Genomic DNA, 23,791 nt, shown 5'->3' with positions numbered 1-23,791 from the left:
GATGAGGACTGTGTACAAATGTCGTTATTTTACCCGTTTTCCAGTGGCGGGTTACATTTTAAAATGCCCTTTCAGGATCTCACAGATGCTTCCTGTCTGCTCAGAATGATATACTGTCAGCCAGGATCGAAAACACAGTGTGAAGCCAATATTTCCAGTCTGCACGGAACCTTGGTTTTGGGCTGCAGTCCAGATGTGACATTAATCTATACTGATATCATATGCATGCTAACATTTAATGTTACTGCAGCTGTAAGGACAGGATGTGCGGTGAAATGAAAAACAGGACTGTTTGAGATCCTTTGTATGTTCAGTGATTCATTCATTGACCTGAACCCTGAGTGATGGACTGTCGCAGCTTCACTCAGACTCACTGCTCTCCTCCTCCTCCCTCCTTCTCATGTATCGAAGTTGGTCGTCCCAAATGCTTAATAATTAGGTGTCACAAGAGATGTACATGTGGTACACAATAACGTAGGAATGTTACAGCAGCTTTCTGTTTGCAACATTTGCACATTTTATCAATCTGGGCAGACATCTGTGAAAATGTCTTTGACCGCACAGACGTGAGATTGACATTGAGAAAGTGTAACCAAGTGCGTCTCTCAAAATGTCCTTGAAACTATTTTGACGTTGACAGGAAGAGCTCGGGACCAGACTGACAGCTCCAAATAAAGCAGGCGTTAGAATAAAAGAAGAAAACTCAGGGTCCAAATTTAAAAGTCGAAGCTGGTGAAGGATTTACTCTTTAAAGCTGATGACAGATCAGTGAACAAAACGCGACTATGCAACCCAACAGGATCATCCAGCAGATTACTGTCGGTCATGTAACTTGTCTTATTTTTAGTTGTTGAACTCTTGGCTGAGTGTCGGCATTTTAAAATCGCTCTTCATGTGTGTCTGTTCTTTAACGGCAGGACGGAGCTGCCCTCGAAGCAGCCGTTATTTCTGTAAAAAGCTCTGAAAAAACCCCACTATTAGCCTTAATGAGTAATTGGTCTACAGCAATTTGGAAAAGGTGTGACTGAGGAAGTATGCAGCACTGCAATAAGATGTCAGTGACCACACTTTTTTTTTCCTACTCTAAATAAAATGTGAAAAAAAGGAACCAAAAGCAGCAGTAGATTTTGTCATTTCTTCATGTTAAAAACCAAAGCAGCATTCGCCATCCTTCTGTGCATACTGTCTGTCAGTTTATTTTTTATAAATCAGGAAGGTATGAGTTGTTATGTAACAGCCTGTACAATGCAACATACAGAAAACAAACAAAACAAAACAAAAATTAAATTGTACAAAGCAGCACTGGGCCATAAATTACCCACATCGTTATATTTTTCACATTTTTGATTCCAAGTTTTTCTTTCGCCAAACCCCGCAGAGCTTAGGTCAGTCAGATCACAGCTGCTCGGAGAAGGTGAGCCGAGCTTCTTGAATTACGTTCTTTTGAGGTCGACTCATCAAAACTGTGCCTTGAAAAGCTGTCAGGATTTCGTGTTCTGTAGCAGGTTTATCAAATTGGCGACAGGATTGAGAATAATGAGAAAACAAAAGAAAGAAATGCGCTTTGGGAAAACAGTTAGCATACAATCAATGATTAAGCGGATGTTCTGGATCAAATAAAAACTCTTGTATAAACATTTTGACAAATGTAAATGAGTGATGTTGGCTGAAAGAAAAGAGCCCTACTTATTAACATTCACATGTAAACAGCGGCGTAGGTCACTGGATGCAGACCACTCATCCTCCTGCTGACCCTGAAAGTCCTCGTTGTTGGCTCTGGGGGTCCTGCTGGGTAAACAGAGTCAGACATGGAGTGGAGTTAGAGCAAATGATGAGGGCAGGAGGGTTGGAGTGATGTGGGGAAACCATTTAACCATCTTTAAAAAAAAAAAAAAAAAAATCAATTTGGGAAATTTTGTTTGCTAACATGACAAGATTAAAACCATCTCATCTAACTTTGGGCATAAAAAGCAGAGAAGTGTAGATCCCAAAATGTAGTACTCGTCCCCCCTTTACCCCTTTTTCCTGTATCAAAACTACCGAGTCTAGAGGTAAATATAACTCTAAATATCTGACGGTGGATCCTCTCAGGTGTAACGCACAAGCTGTAAGGCTGGGCATATATTTCATTCATTACCACAATACTCAATTTTTTTCTTGTTTTTTAAATTCCCAAAAAGTGCAGGAAGGTTTTTCAAATGTCCGTTTCTCAGGTCGCGCCTTCGGGTTTCCTCCACACACTAAAGCCTGCTTCCATCTGACAACACCAGTCCGAGGTGATTCTGGTCCAGAACAGAAATGCAAACAGTTCTGATAAAGTAGCCAGACTGCTAATGTGGAGACACAAAGAGGACAGGAACATACAGTACATGTATGTGTAAACATTTTTTTCTTCCTCCAGTTTTAAAACCCTCCCAAAGAAGTCACAATCACAAGACACTCTTGGGTTCATTCTCAGATTCAAGTTTCTGTTTTTTTGTTTTTATATATATGTATATATATATATACATATATATATATACATACACATATATAATTTTTTTGAAAACATTGTCACTCTTTTTTTTGTTTTGTTTTTTTTTTTTTGACCCACGTTTCAGTCTTTTCAGGTGACGGTCTGAGAACATGCAGGGGGCAGCTCCTCCCAAAATAAAACACTGACCAGAGATGATTAAGTGTTAAAATAAGTGCCAAAAAGGTAAAGAAAAAAAAAGCAGTTTGTGTGAGTGGAAGAAAGTATGTCGGGAAGAACGGGGACAAAAAAAAAAACGTGAAAAAAAACAAAGCGAATGAACAATAACATGTCGTGTCGATGAGAAGTTTAAAAATCGCCCACGAGTGTCCGAAACATAAAGTGCAGGCAGTGTCTGTTCTTCATTGAAACCGCCGTAGCCCCCAGCCATTAAAAGAGTCCAAGAGCAACCAACCAAAAAAACAAAAACAAAATAAACGAAACAATAACGTTGAATTGTCAACAATCCACAGTATGGAACAGCTGGATTCCACAGGAGTCTCTCGCTCAAGGCAGGGGTTGGATTTGGTTGTCAGTTTGTTAAAAGTAACGAGGGGCGCCGCACGGACCCTCCCCCGCTTCCACCCGAATGCCCCACCACCGTCGCTCCCTTCACTCGACCCGAATGAGCAGTCCGTAGAGGAGCGTGCCGCCCTGCTCCTTGGTGATCCACTCGATCTCCGAGTTGCTGAAGCGAGGGTCCAGGGGCTCGCTGTGGCCGAGCGTCTGGGGTCCCACCTTGTAGGAGCCGGGACGCACACACACCTGGAATCCCACCTGAGCCTGGTGGCAGCGGTGAGAACGGGGGTCCAAAAATCTGCACGAGGAGAAGGAGGTCTATCGGTAAGTTCTCTCTCACCCTTCATTTCCTGTTAGCTCTCCATCACAGACTGTCCAACGGAGGCATTTATTTTATTAGTGAATTTTTGGATCAGGGGGCAACTTACTGCACTTTGGGGGCAAAGATCTCCATGCCTGAGTAGCGCATCGTGGGAGAGAGTCGCACTCTGGGAACCTCCCTGCCGGGGGCGCTGTTCTCCTCTGGCTCTCCGTAGCCGTTAGGCCCCTCTGTCTTCACCGGGGACACTGAGAAGACGGACGACGTCCCTGCGATAGCAAAATGAAATTCAGGCGTTCGGCTGATGCTCTTAGTTTTAGGAGCAGTGTCCCTATGGGAACTTCAGCGAGTGAAAACCTCTAAGACAGCTGTGGGCACAGTGCACTTTAAATGACAACTTCCTATTGAGGAACCTCCTTGAACTTCAGCGTGTGTCTGAATGAGGGATTGTCCTACCAGGCAGCAGCTGGCTGTGGTCCAGCGTGCGTCGCAGGGCTCCTACACTGGTGCCGTGGTACGCGATGTGCCACTTCTTCAGTGCATTGGAGACCTCACAGTGGGGCTTGATCCTGCACAAAGAGGATACAAACATTTATAGACACATTTCTGTCCCTTGAAATTTATTTTATTTGACACAAAGTCAGTTAGCATTGCACATTTGCAAGTAAACACTCGAACAACTTCTACAACAAAGACTGACCTTATGATCTGAGGACATAAACACACAAGGGGCTCAAAACTCATTCTGATTCAGTCAATACCTCACTGCTCTGTCTGTATCAGTATCTGGGGCCTCTCACCTGAGGGCGAAGCGGCACCACCCAAAGGGCAGGGCGTAGTCCCGAGGCGGCTCTCCTCTCTTGTAATAAGCCTCGTCACCCCGAAGTTTGTGGCAGGACTCACAGTAGCACAGGTTGTACTTTGCGTCTTCGTTGAAGTAGCCGTCTTATGTACGGTGGTGGAGAAGACAAGAGTGTGTGAACGTTACGTTCAGATGTGAGACAGACATCGCAGTCGGGGGGCTGGGATAAGACTCACCTGGTAACGTGAGCAGGTCTTTGAAGCGTGAGCACAGTGCCTGATACTCACAGGTCTTGTTGGGGTTGACCTCTGGAGGGGGCGTCCAGCACACACTCTCTTTGATTCCTGTAAAAACGCAGGCCTTGAAAAACACTGAAACACAACATGAACGAAGAGATGCAACAGTAACAGCTGGCTTCTTACCGTCAACCATGTCCGCCTTCTCCATGTCGCCCTGACAACGGGGCTCCCCACTCTCCCCACCCACAGCTGGCACGTTGTTTGTTACTATGGTAACCTGCCACGATGACACAGTTTTTCATTAGCATGGCTTGAGTTTTAGTTCAGATTGGTAAATTTTCTGAAAATATCAAACAAATGTTGGTTCCAGTGTCTCAAATGTGTGTCTCGTGTTGACCTGTTCGCACTGGCCGTAGAGGTCGATGAAGGGGTAGCAAGGCGAAGGAATATCCTGCGCTGCAACACCCTGGTCCATGCCGTTGACGTAGAGGTGGAGACAGCTGTTGGCGTCCACCAGCAGACCCAACACTGTCCCCTCCGGACATGTGTCCAAATTAGGACCATAGTTCTCACATATCTGAGGAGTGATGATGGCGAAAGAAGAAAAAAATGGAAGAACAGAGAAGAAGAACAGGAAGAGAGTGAGACAAAAACTAAGGAACCATCAGTCAAAAGTCAGTGAGAACCCTCTCAGTTTGTCACATAAGACAGAAATCAATTCCAAAGTGACCGAACTTGTGTATTAAAGAGTGTGTTCACCTTCAGGGAGTTGTGGAAGACAGAGTCCCTCTGCAGCAGCCAGGCGGAGCGTTTCAGACAGCACGCTGTGGAGGGGAAGTTGAGCCGGTCGGGGGAGTGACCTATCACCCCTAACGACAGCGATGACGTCCACGACGGGTTCAGACGGTCGATCTGAAACTAATGACCAAAGACAGACTGTTGACAGGCTGAAGCGGTCAAAGCCTAAAACACCTTATTGTCTTATAGTCCATTAATAAATAAACTTGTCTTCTCTGATCGATATTCTTCATTTAGATTTGCTCTTTTATTTTTAAATCTGATACCATCAGCCTTTTCCTATCATTATTATTATATTTTCTGTTTGGTCTTCTTTGTTTCTTTTTGGAACTTATTCCTTTGGAGGCAAATATCTGACTGATTTTTTACTTACAAAATAAAATTTATCTTAACTTTCCCAGTAACATGTTTCACACCATGAGTCTTGGGTGATATAAAAGGAAACAGTATGATGTAAAAGCAAACACATCTTGCAGGGAAGTAAGGCTGGACAATAAAATCAAGCCAACTTTGCTAATATGGCGATTTTCAAAAAATTCCAGCATCTTTAAGAGGTCGTACTACGATTAAACAGAGCAAAGAAGGAAAAGGGAAACACATGGACTGATTTATAAATGTTATTTTTACATTTAATGTCATCAAGGTTAATCCAATTCATCATATGCAGTTTAAGCTATATTGTCCTGACCCAGTAAGTACTGTATCAAGCTATTTAACTGATACAATCTAATCTAAACAGGTCTCAGTGGTATGAAAATCAAAGCCTGGACTACATATAGACACCAAACTGTGCTGTAAAGCTACCTGAAACAGCTGCTGGCGAGCCAGCGGCTGGGCGGTGACCAGCAGCCCCTGGTTGTAGCTGCATACTCTGGCTGCCGTCAGGTTCTGGTTGGACAGCTGGATGTTTTTGCCGTGGTTTTCCAGGAATGCCATGACGGTGGGCACCACCGCACACGGCTCTGCCTCAACCTGGCGGTGACAAGAGGTTGCACTATGAGTCTGACTTTCAGGCTGGCTTTAAACTGCTGGCTAAGTCCTCTCTTTAGGCTCCTACCTCTCTGACGGGGGTCCCCTCCTCCTCTCCTTCGCTGCAGCTGTCTGAGGAGAGCGAGGGCGCCTTCACGCTTTCCGTATCCTCCATCAGCGAGGAGCTCACGATGGACACGGCTGTTATCCGCCCGTACAGGTCCAAAACTGCATACACATTCTGCGAGGAGGCAGAGAGAGGTGTTGAATGACAGCACAGTGTCGCGTAGCCTCAGTGTACTGCAGCTGTGTGCGTGCTTTATTGCGTGTATGTGTGTGTGCTTACCTTGGCTACTGCAGTCGCTGCAGGTCCCATGTCCTCTCCATCGATGAAGATGTGCATGGTGTCGTCACTGCACCTTTTCACACCCACACGGTTGCCAACCTAAGAAGCAATCAGTGAAGAAGCAGACTTATTTAGGGGAGCAGAATATATACTGACTTTCCACTGACTTGGGGGTTTGTGTATGAACTGTTCCTTTAGCTGGCAGCCTGTGACAATCACAGATCTGTGATAATGTCTTTTGAGGGGAGAGGGGGTCTTTAATACGACCTCTAACCAGTGCTTTAAGCAGCCCGTAGCATTCTAAATTGATTGTAAATCTAACAGGTATCCACGTAGCGCTGCCAGAATCGGTGTGAAGTGATTTGTCCTTGCAGAGCGGGGAGCAGCAGCTTACCGTCAGCCGGTCCAGCGAGCAGCAGTAGTTCTGGCGCTGCAGCACACCGTTGCGACGGACCTCGGAGCCGCAGAGCAGCCAGGTGACCTTGGTGCGAAGCTGCGGGAGGGAGGGGGAGAGACCGGATAGCGGGCAGGATGGCAGCTCAGGGGGTGCCAGCGTGGTCAGACCGATATGCAGCGAACCGCACCACTGCTCATCCACTTCATCAATCCTCACCTGCAGAGGGGCAGAGATGGAGCAATCAGGAGAGAGCAAGAACAGCAAACCAAGCACCAGCTGGTTTTAATTGAGAAAATATTTCTTCTATCTGCAGATACTTGTGTTAGAGAGTTTAATGCGCATTTCATTCATCTGCAGGAAAGCAGATTCATTTTCGGAGCATTACCTCAAACAGCTCGTCTGCTTTGAGCTCCTTTGCGCTGAATACGATGCCGTGAGCGTAACCTCCAACTCTGACGGCCTGGCAGCCCTCGCCGAGCAGCACCACGTTCTTACCGTGTTTACTGTGTAACCGATGGGCAACACCTGCTGCTACGCATGCACACACAAACACCAAAGAAGAAGAAATATTTAGATGAGGCTTTGAGGAAGTTGAGAACTGATTTGAAATACTGTATTTTGAGTCTTAACTGCCACTGCCTTTCTTCAACTCTTTACCTTCACTTTGGAACAAATTAACACAACTGCACTAAACATTCAAACAAAATCTTATGTTGCTTGAAAGCTGTAGACAAAAAATACCTAACAAAACCTCTTACATACAGTTCCAAAACATCTGATCAGATGACGTTTTTCAAGGCTTTGCAGGCCCAAGTAGGGACCCTGCCGTGTACCTGGCGAGTGGATTGGAAAGCTCTTCTCAGTGATGTTGCTGGTGCACAGGCTGTTGTCCAGCGGGCCTGAGGAGCTGGTGATGGACACCTGAACACACTGACCATACAGGTCGATCACAGCGTACACCTCTGAAAGACAGAGAGACATAGATGATGTATTGTGTATGCAGCTGCAGTCGAGTCCAGATGTCGCAGCCCCTTTACCTGGTGGCAGACCGGAGCAGGCGATGCCTTGGTCCACGCCATTGATGTAGTAGTGGAGGTCGCCGCTGGCTGAGCGCATCATGCCTATGCGTGAGCCTGTGGTCAGGGAGTCCAGGTCACAACCGTAGTTGTTGCGCATCGTGTTGCCATCTTGCATGATGGCTGTTCCACTGCGCAAAAACAAAAGAGAAAGACAAAAAAAAAACAAAAGCAAAAAAATTTAACTCATGACTTGAACTCTGTGTGACCAGCTGGGGTTTTAGAAAAGTGAAAGACGGGTTTTTCTTTCAACACACGAACAACACAAAACTTCTGCACATTCCATTTTTGAAGCTTTAATGGTTTATTCTTTTAGAGTTCTTAAAACTATAAAACAGCAAAGCACTGAAACATATTGAAATACATCTTCCGAGTCCTCTTCTTATTCACAATGTGTTCTACCTGAGCATCCAGGTGTCGTAGTCAATATCAGTCATAGTGTTGGGAAACTCAAGCTCATCTGGCCTGATTGCCGTCACTCCTGCACACACAGAGGACGTCACTACACAATTAAACACAATGGATAAAATACTGCAATAGAGACAAATATTGGGCAACGGAGAATTCAAGCCACTGGATTCCAAGCGGAAACACCTCACCTGCCTCTATTGAACCCGACCAGCGGTCCACCATCTTCTGAATAACAATTTCAAACAGCTCTCCATCTCGAAGGCACCTACGAGGAGGTGACAAGTTCAGATCCAGAGGCAGCAACGCCACAACACAGTGTCTGAATGCTGTTTCATCTCTGCTGTTCTCTTGGGAGAAACATTATCATTACTCATAATGTTGTCTGTGACTTTTCATCTGGTGGTGTTCACCAGTTAGCAAGTCAAACTTATTTAGCTGTTTGTATCTGGTGTCATCTTACTTATCTTACTCACAACAAAGTCTCAAAACACACTTATCTTATTAAAATTCTGATATTCCCTGTACCCTTCTGGGTTGCTGTCCATCTGACCCACAAATCAGCTTTAATTAACAGGAAACTGAAACAGACTTGGTAAGTGGGGTTAAAACTTGAGCCCACTTACAAGTCCGGTTAACTTTTCACAATAAGTCATTACAAAACTGAAGATTGGCACCAGCTGTTACGGTGTGATATTACTGGGCTTCTGTTATTGACTTGGATGTGTGGGAATCTAAATATGGTGTGAGATTAGAGGCTGATAATGTTCTTCCTGTCTGGAACAGACCATATTCACATGTTCACCTGTTGGAAATGACAATGGCATCGTTGAACTCGCTGCGACAGTTCTGGCGCAGGGCGGTGCGCCCTCCATTGGTGATGACTGCGTTGGTGCCGTGGAGCTGGTGGAAACGCAGGTCGTTGGTAGAGCTGGTCCCACCTACTGAACAGGGGCTCCCGGGGGACATGGCTGTGGGGCCCTCTGAGCTGTCCTCTGGGAGAGGGGGGAGGTCCACTAACAAAAGGAGAGGCAGAGGAGGGGAAACATTTACAAAGTCCACGTCCTCTAAAGCAGAATCTGTTTCGAGCGGAGCCCTGGTTCTCTTCCTCACCCATGTCGTCCATGATGGTGGCCTGAGCAGCTTGGCCATAGAGGTCGACGACGGCGTAAACACTGGGAGGGACGTTCCAGGCTGCCGGGCCCTGAGCCACGCCGTTTACGAAGAAGTGGAGGCTGCCGTCTTCTTTCCGCACTACACCTACCGTGTCACCTGCCTGCAAAATGGGAAGATTAGAGTTTATAAAAGAATTTATGAAGAGGGAACGTAAGCTGCGTTATGGGAGGATGAAGGCAGAGTTTGACTGCCAGCTGAGTGACACAAAAGAAATATAACTCACCTTGAGCCGGTCCAGGTTGTGTCCGTACTCGTCCAGGATTGTTGTTCCGTTGTGCATTACGCCGTTTCCTGTCATCATCCACGTCCCTACAAAATTGAGTGACATGTCTGAAACCCCTCCCCATTCACACAGAAGCACTGGAGCACTAACACAAGTTCTACAATCCATTAGTGTCTAAGAATTTAGCGTTTTACCTGAGCGCAGGTTGGTCATAGTGGAGGGCAGCTGCAGGTAGGCAGGGTTGTGCGTTGTGACGCCGATTTCAATGGAGCCTGCCCACTTGTCCACCATCTTGTCGATGCGAACCTGGAACACCTCATTGGAGCGCAGCGGCCGGTTGCTCAGGACCACACCGTGGTTGAAGTCGTCAGTCGCACTGTGGAAGCAGCGTTGTTAACTTCAGCATCACTATTAAATGTTTAAAACAACATCCTGTAACAGCAGAATTACCCAATATGATGTATGATTTTTCTTCACATCAACAAGCCTTATTTTAGTATTTCACAAACCGTTTAAAACATTCTGAGCACAGTCAAGATCATTTAGAAATGTTGTTTTCAAACAGGTGAAGTGGACTCACTGTGGCCGCAATGCCGTCCTGCCGTCACTTATGATGGCAGCCTTCTGGCCACAGTTGGCATGGAAGAGCAGCCGGTCGGGGCACTCTGTGTCCGGGGTGAGGGAGAGAGCCGACCTGGGCCTGCCGACATCCGGCGATAGAGCCCTCATGATGGCGTTGTTGCGTCTGAGGCGGTCGCTGTGGTTGTGGTTGTGGACTATTGTGACTTTGACGGCCATGCCGTAGAGGTCGACCACACCGTAGACCACGCCGGGTGTCTGGGCTGCTGCAACACCTGGTGAATGACACAAAAGTGGTTGAAGTAGAGACCCAAATTATACTTCCTTCACAGTGCCAATATTCACACAACAAATACACACAACAAATACTGTGACCTACACAGTATTTGCTGTGTGTATTCACTGTAAATATAAAGGTAGTGCATCTGCAGTCTTAAAAACCTTGCTAACACAGCTGCAGTTTGTGGCTAATAAATCATTAATTCTCACTATTTTGAAAGACAGCAGATTGTTTATGATGCAAAGCATCATGGGATCAAAGGACAACAACAATACAAAAAATGCACAAAAAAAACAAACAGATGGTTCATTTGGTTTCATCTTTCTGTTCTGAGCTGATAGGCATCACATCACTGCACCCAGCCACTTCCAGCCCGCCCTCCCCCCCATGAGGGGTCTCACCTTGGTCGATGCCATTGATGTAGAAATGGAGCGCTCCACTGGCTTTGCGCATCAAGCCTATGTGATCTCCCTCCTAGACGTGGAACAGAGGGGACGATGGAGATCATAAACACAGACAACCGTGCACAGAAGGTGAAAAGTGAAATGAGTGTGTGTGTGTGTGTGCGTGTCAAAGAGTGATCACAAACCTGAAGTTCATCTAGGCTGAATTCACAGTATTCCCTGCGGGTTCCCTTCCCATTGGTCAGTATCCCACAGCCACTCATCATGATTGTACCTGATGTCAACAGCCAGAATGACTGACTTCATTCACACTGGATAACTCCTGTTCTGTTTGTAATCTTTGTGCATGTGTGTGTGTGTGTGTTACCTGAGCGCAGATTGGTCATAGTTGCAGGATAGTCCAGATTGTTAGGATTGTGTGTCGTCACGCCAATCTCTATTGAGCCTGACCACTTGTCCACTAGCTTATCAATGCGGATCTGAAAAATAACAAATACATTTGAACTTTTCTGACACCGACTGTGTTTTTGGATTAATCATCAGCTGAAATGAAGAGATCTGTCTCTGTTCTACCTCAAGCACAGCGTGATAAAAATCAGCAGACCTCCAGGCATGAAGTACACAAAATTTTGATTCTTTTGTCTTCAACTGCTTGGTCAACATATTGACTTTACTCTGAAAACCCCTCAAATGTTTGTTCTTTTAACTTTATCTAAGCAGTGCTTTGACAACTGTAAATCAGTTAACAGAATGCCTTGCTGAGGGACATTAAAACAATTAAGTCATCTATCAAATAAAAATGCCACATTCGCTGGTTCCACGTTATGAAAATGTGAGAATTTGCTACTTTTCTTTTTCTTAGTTTTTACATCTTCAGAAATTCAACATCTTTGGGGTTTGAACAAAATGAGAAATTTGGAGTCACGTCACTTTCAGCTCTGGGAACTTGCAAGGAACATTTCCTCAACTCCTCGTCAGTTAATCAAAAACTGATTGATAAAGACTGACTATTTTGCAGCTCATACAACCTGAGATGTATTCTTTTAGCATCACTCAGCACATTCATTGTCACTCCATCCCTCATGTATAAACGAACATCCCAGCACAGAGTCGTGTAAGTGTAAACACCTCAAACATCTCGTTGTGTCGGAGCGGCCGGTTGGTCATCACCACGCCGTTATTGAATTCGTCCAGCGGTCTCCTCCGCTCCGCCGTCTTGTTGTTGTTGCTCAGTTTGATCAAAGTGCCACATTTCTCGTGAAAGAGCAGCGCGTCGTTGGTGGTCAGCCCACCCGTCACAACCCCTGTCCCGGTCCCTCCATTACCGGCAGGACTGTTGTTCGAGTTTCCGCCTTCTCCAGCACTGCTAGCTCCACCTCCTCCTCCTCCTCCTCTGCTCCCTCCACCCCCTGTTGTTGCTATTCCACTGTCGCTGTTGGCTGCACCTCCTCCACTGCTGCTGCTCCCCCTGTCATTTCTGGAAGAAGAGTCGCTTCCTGCAGTTCCTCCTCCGCCACCTCCGGCTCCTCCTCCGCCTCCACCGTCCTCCCCTCCGCCCTCATCCTCAGAGCGATAAAATGATACTATTGCGTTGTTGAACACGTCAAAGAGCTGGTGCTCTGTCAGAACTAAAGACAGAGAGAGAAGAAGAATGTCAGTCCTGGTGACGTTGCACGACGTTCATGTGCTGAGCTGAGGAGGATGTTCTCACCTGTGTCAGGCTCCAAGCTGTTGGGGAACTTGTCTGGTCTGCTGTGACTGCAGCTGAGCTCAGGCACTGACAGGGAGGAGAGCGACAAGGATACAAGAGGTGACAAATCCCAGCATACAGATTAGGAAAAAGAAGAACAAAATGATTCATAAAACGACCCCTCACCTTCATCTCCATTCATCATTCCATTCATTGCTGCCACATTCATCAGTGCCGTGATCCCCGCATCCTCCCGACCCCCACACACCACCACCTCCTCCTCCTCTTCCTCCTCCGCCTCCTCCTCCTCCACTCGCTCTATTGTCTCTTTCTCCGCTGAGGACGGCGGCGGCGGCTCACAGCTCACCACTGTCACTTGAGTGCACTTGCCATACAGGTCCACCACCGCCCAGAGTTTAGACGGCAAGCCGCTGGCGGCCGCACCGCAGTCCTGCCCATTGACCCAGAGATGGAGCTCCCCGCGGGAGCTGCGCTGAATGCCCACCCGGTCGCCCTCGGCTAGTTGGTCGAGGTCGCGGCCGTACTCCTCCAGGACTGAGCGGCCGTCACGTAGCACCGAGCAGCCTGACACGATCCAGGAGCCGCCCTTAAGGCCTGTAGCGCTGCTGGGGAAGTCCAACACGGCAGGGTCCAGTGCCGTCACGCCAATCTCAATGGAACCGCTCCAAGAGTTCACCTGAGGGGAAGCAAGGAAGACTTAATGAATACCTTCATAATCAAATGTTTACCTCAACATTAAATAATTTAGTCGGTAAAGTGTCACAGATAATGACACGTTATGGCCTTCACGAGTTACCAGACCCTGATGTTGTGTCCCATTTTCCCAAAACATTCAAATTTTAACTGATAAGAAATTTCTTTAAGAGGATGATAAGATGGCAACTATAATAACATCTACTCCAGAAAGGAAAAAGTCGTAACAAAGTTGTCAGCAGCTGTTACTCTGAGGCTGATTGTGGGAACATCTAAGCGCTGATGTTAAAAGAGTGAAGCACTGTGCTAAAAACTGCAGGCAGATATCTATGGAAAACAAAGTGTGCTTTGTATGATCCATCTTGTTATTTTTAGTTGCACTGTCAGTGAAGAACGTAGCCCAGGGAGCGCTACTTTGAAAATAAAAAAAGGACAGCGTGAACCGACAAAGGAAACAAACCGAGCTATGCGCTGGCAAAATGTCACGGCAATGATTGGATATCTGGCAGTGCGCAAGAATCACCTTTATTAATGTGCAATATTGCATGAAAAAAAAGCACTCTGGATCAAACAAATCCTGGAACTCTCCTTATGGAGCCTGCCATACGTACACTACTGTATCCAAATTCAAAGATGAGATGTTAAAAACTATTGATGCAGCAGTAGCTGAGTGCATATCCTGTGCTATTTTTAGCGCCTGAGCAGAGCTCTACGTCTCGCTGACATCATGGTCAACTAAATCACACAAAAAAAAATACACTCGGGGTCATGTTGCAAGTGTCGTACATTTTTCTTTAAAAAAGTGACCTTGAAATCGGACGTGTGAAAGTAGATATGCAGGATGAAAACCTTCCTTTTTTGGCTCAAGGTAAAATCCGTTTTATCGAGCCCAAAACCACAAATCTCCACACATCATGACGTGCGCAGTGGACAACACCCACTGTCCTTTGGCCCTCAATTTGAGTAAGGAATTCAGAGGACTGACTTGCCAGATGGTCGCTAATTTTTCTTCTTTCCACTGTATAACGACAGAAACAATAAACAGACACTCTCACGGAAACACAGATACCTACGATTCAGCTGTGATGATTAAACCACACAGAAAGCAAACAATATCTGAGCTACCATCCTTCATCTCCATCATCTTGCCTTCCAGCAAAGATCCAAAACACAAAATAAACGTTTCACTTCAACACCTCCTTTTGTCTTTGCACGACATTGTCATATCGAATAACACACAGCCATAAGCGCACACTAATCTGATACTTTATTGATCTTCAGGGGTGAATTCTATTTTTCCACAGGTTTTGCCTCCATGACAGAGTGCAGCGTCAGCTACAGAGGAGAGTCAGTGAAGCTGGTGGAGAGTCCTGCTTAGACTCTTCAGCCCAGCAGAAGCTTGTTGACACACAGGGACACAAACCCACCACGTCCCCTTGAGGAGTGGTCTCCTGGTTCTCTGCGCCCCCCACCGAGGAAGATATCCAACAAAAAGCCAATAAGTTTCGTCCTCATGAGAAGAGAATCGAGAAGTACGACGACACATAAGATCAATCTTTAACCACTCTCCGTTTGCTTTCCCCTCCTGTTGAAGTTGGCAGAAATCTGATGAAGTGACCTTGAGCGTAACAGCTAGCACTCCTGTGAGAAAACAAAAAGAACAATTCCTCCACGATCAGTATCATCACACAAATGTCGTCCCGTTTGCCTCCTCTCCTTCGTCTGCTCCCATGTTGTCCTCCTCAGCTGCGTGGCAGGTGCTATGTAAGGCAGTGTGCTACGAAAGCCCGGGTATCTGGGTTAACAGATTTAGAAGTAACTCAGCCTGACCAGGTCACCGTGTGGAGGAGACAGACATCTCCTTCCCTCGCTCATTCACTTATGTAACAGTCAGCCTGTGGGTGTCTGCCTTGCAGACTCAGCCTCCCTCCCTCTCTCTCTCTCTCTCTCTCTGTTCAAAACACAGATAACTTCAGGATACAACCATACATGCCAAGTAGGTCCTCTAGACAGCTTTTGAAAAGAATGAAAAATTAATTGCCTCAAAAGCAAAAAAGCACCATTAAGGCCGCACAGAGAGGGAAAAGCTGATCCTCATACTCCCAAAATGACAAAATGTAACAGCTGAACTCTGCACAGGGGAGAGGTGAACAAAACTTTGGAATAAATTAGCATATTAACAGCCAAGTTTTCCCTGCATTTAATATATTGACATGATTTTCACAAAAATTTAGAAGCTCATATCAATGGATTTTTGGTATAAACAATTTAAGCTTAAAAATATTTAATTTACTGATACCTTTATTCTGTTGTTAGTTTGGTCTATATGTCAAATGTCTTGATTGTTCCTCTAGACCGCAGCCCTAAAAACACTCACAGCATCACACTTTACTTTAACTGTCCAGTAAATCGTTTCATTTGCTCGTTCTCTTGTGCTCATTTTCGAGCATACACTGTAGCTTAGTGCATGTCAGTAAACAAGGACAGGCAGTCATGCCAATCTGGGTGCTCTGCGATGGAAAAGTATTGATTTTCAGACAGGCAATGCATGTCATGACAGAGCATGAGGCTGTTTATGAGGGCTCTTATCAGGCTCAGAGTGCCATAAGGAAAAGATAATCATTTACATACAGTGGGCGCCGTTAAAAGTGTATGTTTAGCTTTACTGGCTCACATGCAGCTTTGTCTCATCATGCTAGATTTTCTGAATAACTGTGCGTCTTGACTAGACACACTGTCGTTCCAAGGCTGTCTGCGAGTGTGTGTGGCCCAGTTGGCACTAGCACAGAGCTGCCATGTTGTCAGGAAACCCAGCAGGGTTGCAGACTACAGACTGCAGAGGCCATTACAACGGGCAAGCACTCCTACACTGATAATAACCAAAAAGTAAACATTGTGCACAGGCATTGATATGATACGGGGGAAACCTGAGTCACAAGAGCTCACAAGCCACAGATAAGCAATTGTGTTAAAGTCACATGAAAGCTGCATATTCAAGGGGGAAACATGGAAGAATTTAACATGTTTTTCCATCACACCTCATATTCAAAATTAACAACATCATACTCAACCTCAGTGTTAAGACTAAAATGTTTTGGCACAGACATTTTAGGTCCAACATCCTGCAGAATACAGCATCTTGGTTTAAAAACAGAAGAAGTGGTCCGATTTTACTGGTAGCCTGTCGAAAAGCAATGAAGACAATGCATATACCCAAGACAGATTTGTGTGGGAAAATATGATATTTTCACTATGAACTGAGGGACCTTTTACCACAAACTGGGAGAAATGGATCAGGAAAGATCAAGAACAAGGAAGTTATCATATCTGAATCTGGATAAATCAAAAGGACAACAAAGTGTGGATTCCCAGTTATACCTATTAGTGATCAAACCCACCATGGATTACACTAGAAAAATTAACGACGTAAATCTAATTGTGCTTTGTGTTTGGATCAAAAAATGTTCAGTGAAGGAGACACGAGGTTCTTTAACTCTGGGTATTACAGTAGTAACAGATAGCAGTATCTGTACGCATTGTGTCTCTTTAGGCTCCCACACAGCCTTTGAGTCACTGTGAGAGCCCAGCCTGGTATGAGCACTGCAGTATTAATAGCAGACAGAGGCTGACAAGCTCTTAAGACTGTTACCGATTGCTTCACAACAAAACTAAAGAGAGCCTCGTTAGCCATCTTAGTTTAGCTCATGTTGTGCAATAAACAACACCAAGTCCTTGTCATCAAACGTCGGACCCCCAGATAGCACCTTCCAGAAAAGCTAGCCCCGGCTAGCCTGAGCTCACACCGTTTCCCAGTGCTAGCGGCTTATTAGCATGGCTAACAGACGGTACCAAGGCAACACCAGCAGGTTATCGATAGCTTAGTGATGAGTTTAAAATATCCACTCATGGGACTGTGTTTAATTAGTCCACATGTCCCTGACAAATGTCCGGCAGGGTATGCAATTCGCCCCAGAGCAATTACATCAGCCGTGGTCGTTGTCAAGCAGTGAGAACCGCCCTGGATAGGAGAAGCCCCTCACTGCGGACAGAGACAGACCACCAGTCCGTCCCACCAGCGCTGCTCCCGCATTCCTGCTGCTCTCACCCCCGCTCAGGAGAGGCAGCAGCGAAGGGCCTAATTTTGTTTACCTTCTTGTCAATACGGACGGTGAAGACATCTCGGTCCCTCAGCGGCTCCTTACTAAGCACCAGCCCATGGTTGAACTCCTGCACTGGCTGGTTGCGCCGGGCGGTTCGGTTCGAGTTGGACAGGCCGATCAGCTTTCCGCTCCGCGGATGCAGCTCCGCCGCCATCTTCAGTGGGCGGCCAGTATTCACGACACTCGGGCTTTGCGACAGTAACGTTATGGCAGCCGCAACCGATCAGAACGAATTGCGCCGCGCCCATAAAATGACTAAATTTTAAGCTTGACCCTTGTTTATAAAGTATGGAATTGTTTTTCTATTTAAATTTAACTTAAAAAGTTTATTCAACTTTAATATTTATGCTACATACATATTGAAGCCTTCATATTTAATTTCTGACTTAAATCTATATTTTTATGTTTGTTTCAAAGAAGCATTGCATCCACTGAGAGCAAAAGGCCTTAACAATTTTTTTTTAAATGAACTAATTTGTGTTAATTTAGTGGTTCGTTTCCAAGATGCTAAGCAAAATCTATGATGTTACATGACTCTTTTATAGTTGGGTGGCCTTATACTTCTACTTGACACGACTTGATCTCTGTAACAGTCCACTAGAGGGAGCCAAATCCACGTGTTATATTTGTCTCATTCATGCCCCACTTAGTGTTTATCATCAGAGTTCAGTCACAATGTTTAAATCTCCTCAAAGCAAGCCTCCATTTTGCCATAAACGGAAGAGTAAAATTTACACTCACGGATAATCATATAGAGGAGAATCATATTTTATTTAGAAACATACTTTTGCATATATCAAAGCCACAACACCACTCGCATTTGTCAGACTAATCAGAATATTCTATTCAAATGAGGCTGTGGGAGAAGTATTATTTAATATATTTATATTTAATTTTAAATTCTCCACATTTTAGAGGTTGATAGGTAAAATACATCTTTCAATTATGAGTTGCCCAATAGAAATAGTATAATTACTAGAATTTAGTTATCATCTGCATATCTGCATATGCCACTGCCACTTTACATCATCTGGACCCAAAGGAATCCTCTGCTAACATTTAGTCCACACAGTGCACATGCATACTTTCATGGTCTATGCAGGGCAGCTGTGAGAGGAGATTGACACGTGTCTGACAGCTAAATCCAGGTCCAAATCCCTGCCTTGAACTTTGATCTTCTCCAGACAGCCTGTCAAGAACTGGGAGCCAACGTTGTCCTCACCCTCACCTGAAAAGTGAAAATGAGAAGAAAGAAGACACGAGTGACCTTGTATCACACTTCACTAAGCTCTTCATCGGGTCTGATTACTGCATGTTCTGTGTTTTCTCCAGCTTGTTGCTTTCTTGTGCATTTCATGTTTGTTTTGTTGTTGTTTTTAATTGTTTGGTTTTTTTCAATAAAGCTGTCTGCAAATCAAATTCTTCTCTGTGAAAATTGATATGGGACCTAACATTAGAAGTTGTAAATGTGCAATATTAAGATACTGGATTGCTGTTTAATCTCACCTAAGAGACCCCCAATGGCAAAATGACCCTCTCTCCATGTGGTCAAATAACCAGGGTGGCTCACTGGAATCACAGACACCGTGGACATTAATTCATCTTCAGTTAGACGTATTTTTAGCGAATCTGTCCAAAAGGTTATCCCCAGTCCCTGTAATGTGTCTTTCATATTGATTTTTTCATTCCCGAAAGTGAGAGTCACCTCCTGCAGATCCAAGACAGATACAGAAGAAATGGTATCATACAACACTCAGTCTGTGTTTGTTTGAATGAGTATTTGTATCAATCTACGATGATACAAATGTACATACAAGCTGTGAAGTCAACCTTACTTCTTCTATGCTAGAAATTATTGCTTGATTTACATGCATACCTTTGTGGCATTATTGACCACCAACGAGAACATCAGCTCTTGCCCAGCAGCCTTGATGCTCAAAACAGTTCCATCCATCTTAGTGAAATCTCCCAACAATTCAACTGTGACCCCATCATCGGCCTCAATGGGGAAAACTGCAGAGGACGAAAGAATAACTCACAAAATGAAGAGAATTTGTGCTGGAGTCACTTGTTATCCATCCAGTAAAAAGCGTTTACTGTTCATTAACACATTGCATCTCATTATAATAAACTAAAAATATGAACCCAAGATGTCATGCAGTGTAAGAACACATAATCCAGGCCTATTGGAAAGCTGGAGTGTTAGCACTTGCCCATAGCTTGTATAACTGAGCGCAGTGTTCCCACCTGAGGTGTTGAAAACGGCAAATCCGGTGCCAGGGAAGTAGCTGCCAGGTCGCACGTTCTGATAGCAGGGCCAGAGCTCCTCCGCCTCTGACTCCCAGGGGATGCTGAGGTTTAGCCAGTTGCCTTCCCGTACACAGCCGTCCATCTGCGGCTCGAACTACGGCAAAGAAAGCAAAAGTGCTTTTAGTGGAATGAACTTCATTGTACGAGGTCCCATTACAGGGTGCTTCAACGACAACAAAAGCAACAACAACAAAAACCCACCCGAAAAACACTTTTACGGTGATGTAGCACTTTGCTGGCATAAAGCACAGTAAACTGTAATTTATGATCCTTTTTTTATGTGTGTGTGTGTGTGTCTGTTTTATTACTAAGAATAGCTGGCCAAATGTTGACACTGTAGACCTGTAGGAGAGGTATTTCCCCCACAAAGCTATAACTACAATGCAGTGTGATAAATTCTCATTTTTAAAACAACAAGAGAAAACTTCTTCTGGTGTCAGTCCTTCAGAAAGAATAATCCTCTTTATGGACTAACATTTTCGTGCTGATATCCAAAACAGAAGAGGCAGAGATGCTGGCCAAAGCTTCAACAATAATTAGGACAAAACAGTCCTCGCTCAAGTTCCACAAGCTTGCTTTATTTCTTAGCTTGAACCTGTATCACACAGTGTCACTCAGCAGATGCAGTTTGCTCAGTTGTCATGTCAGTGGATCAGCAACCTCAGTCACTGTTATGATTTCATCCTTACACAAATAAGAGTAAAATGTATCCCAGGGTGTATTATCACACTCTACCTGAACGATCATATTATCCTTGTCGATGAGGACCCCGCCAAGGGCCAGCCGAAGTTCACCTGAAAGGCCCTCCTCTGTCTGTTTGGACTCCATTCCCACCACCAGCCCGCTGGACCCGTCCACCTCCAGAATCACAAACTTCCCATGGTTGCTCACCTCCAGCTTGGTGGCACCAGGAGCACAAGAAGAATTCAGACTAAGAGCTCTTGCATTGCGACACACGGTCGTCAGTTTGGAACAACACAGACTTACTGAGCCTTAAATCTTCAAATCACACATTTGCCATGCACTTCACTTCTGTCCAGTACATAACTTGTGTCTGAGATCACACGCAAATCTGGAAACTCACTGTGTGCCATTTTCCATCGTTGAGTTTGGTGCCGCCGGCCACGCTGATGTGGATGTCTCCCTTGCGGATCTGCATCAAAGGGATGCCGTCTTTCAGGGACAAAATGAACCAGTCCATCCCATTTTTGGTGTCCCCATAGAAAATGGCACCTTCGGGGTCAAATGTCCGCAACTGAAAGGTTGACTTGATACTGCAGAAACATAAAAAACAGAACAGAGTAGTGTCAGATTCAAGTGAATGGAGGTCCACAGAAGAAAAGAAAGGTCATTCAGATGCTTTTTCATGTCCATAATTGTAGATTTTCAGTGAGCGGTTGATGTAAAGCTTTTGCAGTGCAGCGGTTTGCTCCTGCTGACGTACCTGCTGATATCACTGAGGTTGACTGTTGTGTGGATCAGTGGCCTCCAGATGTCTCTGTCCTGGCCGAGGTAGACGGTAGCTCCGCCTGACACTTCTTTCTGGAGGACATAAGGTACTCATTTAACGCTAAATCATAAACTTAAGCTCTTTATTCTGCACAGTTCATATTTGTTAGACCCTAATTTTGGTTAGTGGTTAAATCCTTACCAAACTGAGTGACTGATTTTATTCAATTGTTGATTCATTGTGAAAACTACTTTAACGTAGGGATTTTAACTGGTGGTTAACAAGTGGTAATGAAGTGTAAAATCAATGTGGAGCCGTATGGCATCCAGCTACAGTTTATCTGTGTACAGTGGCTATCGTGAAAACCAGATGAGGAGAAAAAAATCCTTCAGTTGGTGGCATATTTGTCCTACCACAGACTGAGCAAAGTTCTAAGTCTAAACAAATTATTTTTAGGGCATGCTGTGAAAGCCCTCTTCACCTGGCTTCTGAATTGCACAGTATGAGTGGATTTGTGATTTTTTTATTACTGACTTACTGGTTCTTTTAAACTGGTTCTACACTGCATTTCGTCTAAGCTGAATCCTTCAGAAAACTCTGAATCACAGATTTTTTTTGCGGTTTTGCAAAAAAAAAAAAAAAGGAATAAGAAAAAAACATCATTACAGTCTTTTTGCTGAGGCTCAGAGACAGATATTTCCTACCACTTAAGAACCGTATGACCTTTTCCTAACTTTACAGTGAGCAAAGACAATAATTTAAACACATCACAGGAGCCATTCATGTTTCTCCAGAGACTTAGGGGCTTTTATTAAATCTACAAAAGGCACAGAGATCATTTGTACAACATATTTATATTAAGAGTCCCATTCTTTTTAGATTTGTTCATTTATTTTTTAGAATAACCAATGGATGCACACGCTCTTTCTGCTATCAGACAATGACTGACACAACACATTCATACAACCGCACGATTCATTGTAAGCATGAAAGTCGCGGCATTGCATGTGAACATACCTTACCGCGTCCGTTCCCTTGTCCCTCGGCTCCCCACCCGAGAAGAGAGAGGGTCAAAGTGAGCAGCAGTCCACCTGCCATTGCTTTCCAAAACACGGCCATCCTTCAATGCATCCACACACCCAGGCCTCACAGTGTGTAGTCTCCCGAGCCCTTGGGTGGTCTGCAGACTCTCAGCTACCCTGAAGTGTCCGTGGTGGGACGTGCAGGAGAGAGACTCAACTGCAACTGTGTGTGTAAAGCGGTGGTGTGCGCTGGCACGTTGTTTCGGGGTCCAGAGGGCAAATATGCCACAGCCAGTGCAGGTCATCGATCCTCAGGAGGGAGTGCTTCATGGCCCTGTGGTTGTGCCATACCAGATCTTTGCGAAAATGTAGGTGGGTGAAAGACACGGAGTGGGTGGCAGGCAAACAAAGGATAAAGGAAAGAAAGTACAGAATATAAAGGCAGAAAAGAGACATCAGTTAGGGGCAATTATTTTAATCATTTCAAATTCAGGAAACCTAATTTTTAATAAAATGTGCATTTCCATCAGCCTGTAAGTCTGCCTTTGTGGTGATTCATGTAAAATGGACACGGCTGGAGGCTGGGTGAGTGACCTTAGCCAGACCACTGATGTGTGTTTACCCATTGCACAGGAACCTTGATTCACCACCACTGGCCATGACTCAGTGTGTGTGTGTGTGGGTGGGTGTGTGTGTTGTAGAGTGAAGGGGAGAGAGAGGGGGAGATGAGAGGTGAACTGTGCTCTAAGTCACAAAACTCTTTTGTCCTCTTCTGCTGACTGCAGTCCCGCGAAAGTCTCCTTCCAGGAAGGCTGAGATAACTGGGAAATACTGGGACATTCTCATATAGCATACTGGGACACTTGAACTGAACAGAACCCTTATTAGTAACAGTTGTGCTTTACTGACTAAACATGTCTGCTGCAAAAAAAAAAAAAAAAAAAAAGAAAAAAAGTCCATTGAAGTAAACTATTTCTGTGCTTTGTTTTGCTTTGCTTTGCTTCAATCCCAACCGTCCTGGAGGCCCTGAATGCATGAATGCATCTTTCTTTTTATTTTATGTTCTTAAATCCCTATCAAATTTTGTGAGAAAAAAAATTCACCTCCAAGAGCATATTTTATGAATACAAAGACGACGAGTGCGTCACTGAGCCGACTGTTTCTGTTTGAACCACTGAGTGTCACTAGTGGGTGGGTGCTCATTCAAGGATGGTAAGAAATTGGCTCCTGACGCTGCCAAGAGGAAGCTGTAATCAGCCTCTGCTTTACATGCCAGAAACAAACTTTTCTCTGCATTTTTACAGAGAATAGCTGAACGTGGCTGTGGTTAATATCAAATAAAAGCGTGAAAAAACATGGAATGAGAAAACAAACACAACACTAAACCGACATTCATCA

General features: G+C 44.9%; 2 protein-coding genes across 4 annotated transcripts; both read right to left on the bottom strand.

Moving 5' to 3' along the window:
• Positions 1 to 1,171: 1,171 nt before the first annotated feature.
• neurl4 (neuralized E3 ubiquitin protein ligase 4) lies at positions 1,172 to 17,845 on the bottom strand. Of its 3 annotated transcripts, none has more exons than XM_046380940.1 (29): positions 17,601 to 17,845; positions 12,924 to 13,434; positions 12,759 to 12,824; positions 12,176 to 12,675; positions 11,415 to 11,526; positions 11,233 to 11,321; positions 11,045 to 11,117; positions 10,365 to 10,638; positions 9,979 to 10,160; positions 9,785 to 9,870; positions 9,499 to 9,661; positions 9,191 to 9,401; positions 8,577 to 8,653; positions 8,380 to 8,479; positions 7,939 to 8,108; positions 7,735 to 7,863; positions 7,287 to 7,432; positions 6,899 to 7,117; positions 6,505 to 6,603; positions 6,247 to 6,399; positions 5,994 to 6,161; positions 5,151 to 5,309; positions 4,789 to 4,968; positions 4,575 to 4,668; positions 4,389 to 4,496; positions 4,151 to 4,295; positions 3,807 to 3,919; positions 3,460 to 3,619; positions 1,172 to 3,329 (listed from the first exon to the last, which is right to left on the bottom strand). In XM_046380940.1, exons 1-29 carry the CDS (start codon positions 17,763 to 17,765, stop codon positions 3,125 to 3,127), a joined length of 4,857 nt encoding a protein of 1,618 aa, XP_046236896.1. In that variant the 5' UTR covers positions 17,766 to 17,845; the 3' UTR covers positions 1,172 to 3,124. The 3 variants fall into 3 exon arrangements, with proteins under 3 accessions (XP_046236896.1, XP_046236897.1, XP_046236898.1); XM_046380941.1 differs by having other exon boundaries at positions 7,287 to 7,429; XM_046380942.1 differs by having other exon boundaries at positions 8,380 to 8,458; positions 17,601 to 17,844.
• A 518-nt stretch (positions 17,846 to 18,363) lies between these two features.
• Positions 18,364 to 22,798, bottom strand: shbg (sex hormone-binding globulin). Its single transcript, XM_046380945.1, has 8 exons — positions 22,389 to 22,798; positions 21,366 to 21,463; positions 21,006 to 21,195; positions 20,657 to 20,818; positions 19,859 to 20,015; positions 19,488 to 19,624; positions 19,118 to 19,319; positions 18,364 to 18,839 (listed from the first exon to the last, which is right to left on the bottom strand). Exons 1-8 carry the CDS (start codon positions 22,488 to 22,490, stop codon positions 18,706 to 18,708), a joined length of 1,182 nt encoding a protein of 393 aa, XP_046236901.1. The 5' UTR covers positions 22,491 to 22,798; the 3' UTR covers positions 18,364 to 18,705.
• Positions 22,799 to 23,791: the final 993 nt, after the last annotated feature.

The sequence above is a fragment of the Scatophagus argus genome, chromosome 23 (genome assembly GCF_020382885.2).
Source record: "Scatophagus argus isolate fScaArg1 chromosome 23, fScaArg1.pri, whole genome shotgun sequence".
Lineage (NCBI taxonomy): Eukaryota > Metazoa > Chordata > Actinopteri > Scatophagidae > Scatophagus > Scatophagus argus.
The sequence above is the reverse complement of the archived record's forward strand: the minus strand, read 5'-3'. Positions and strand labels throughout refer to the sequence as shown.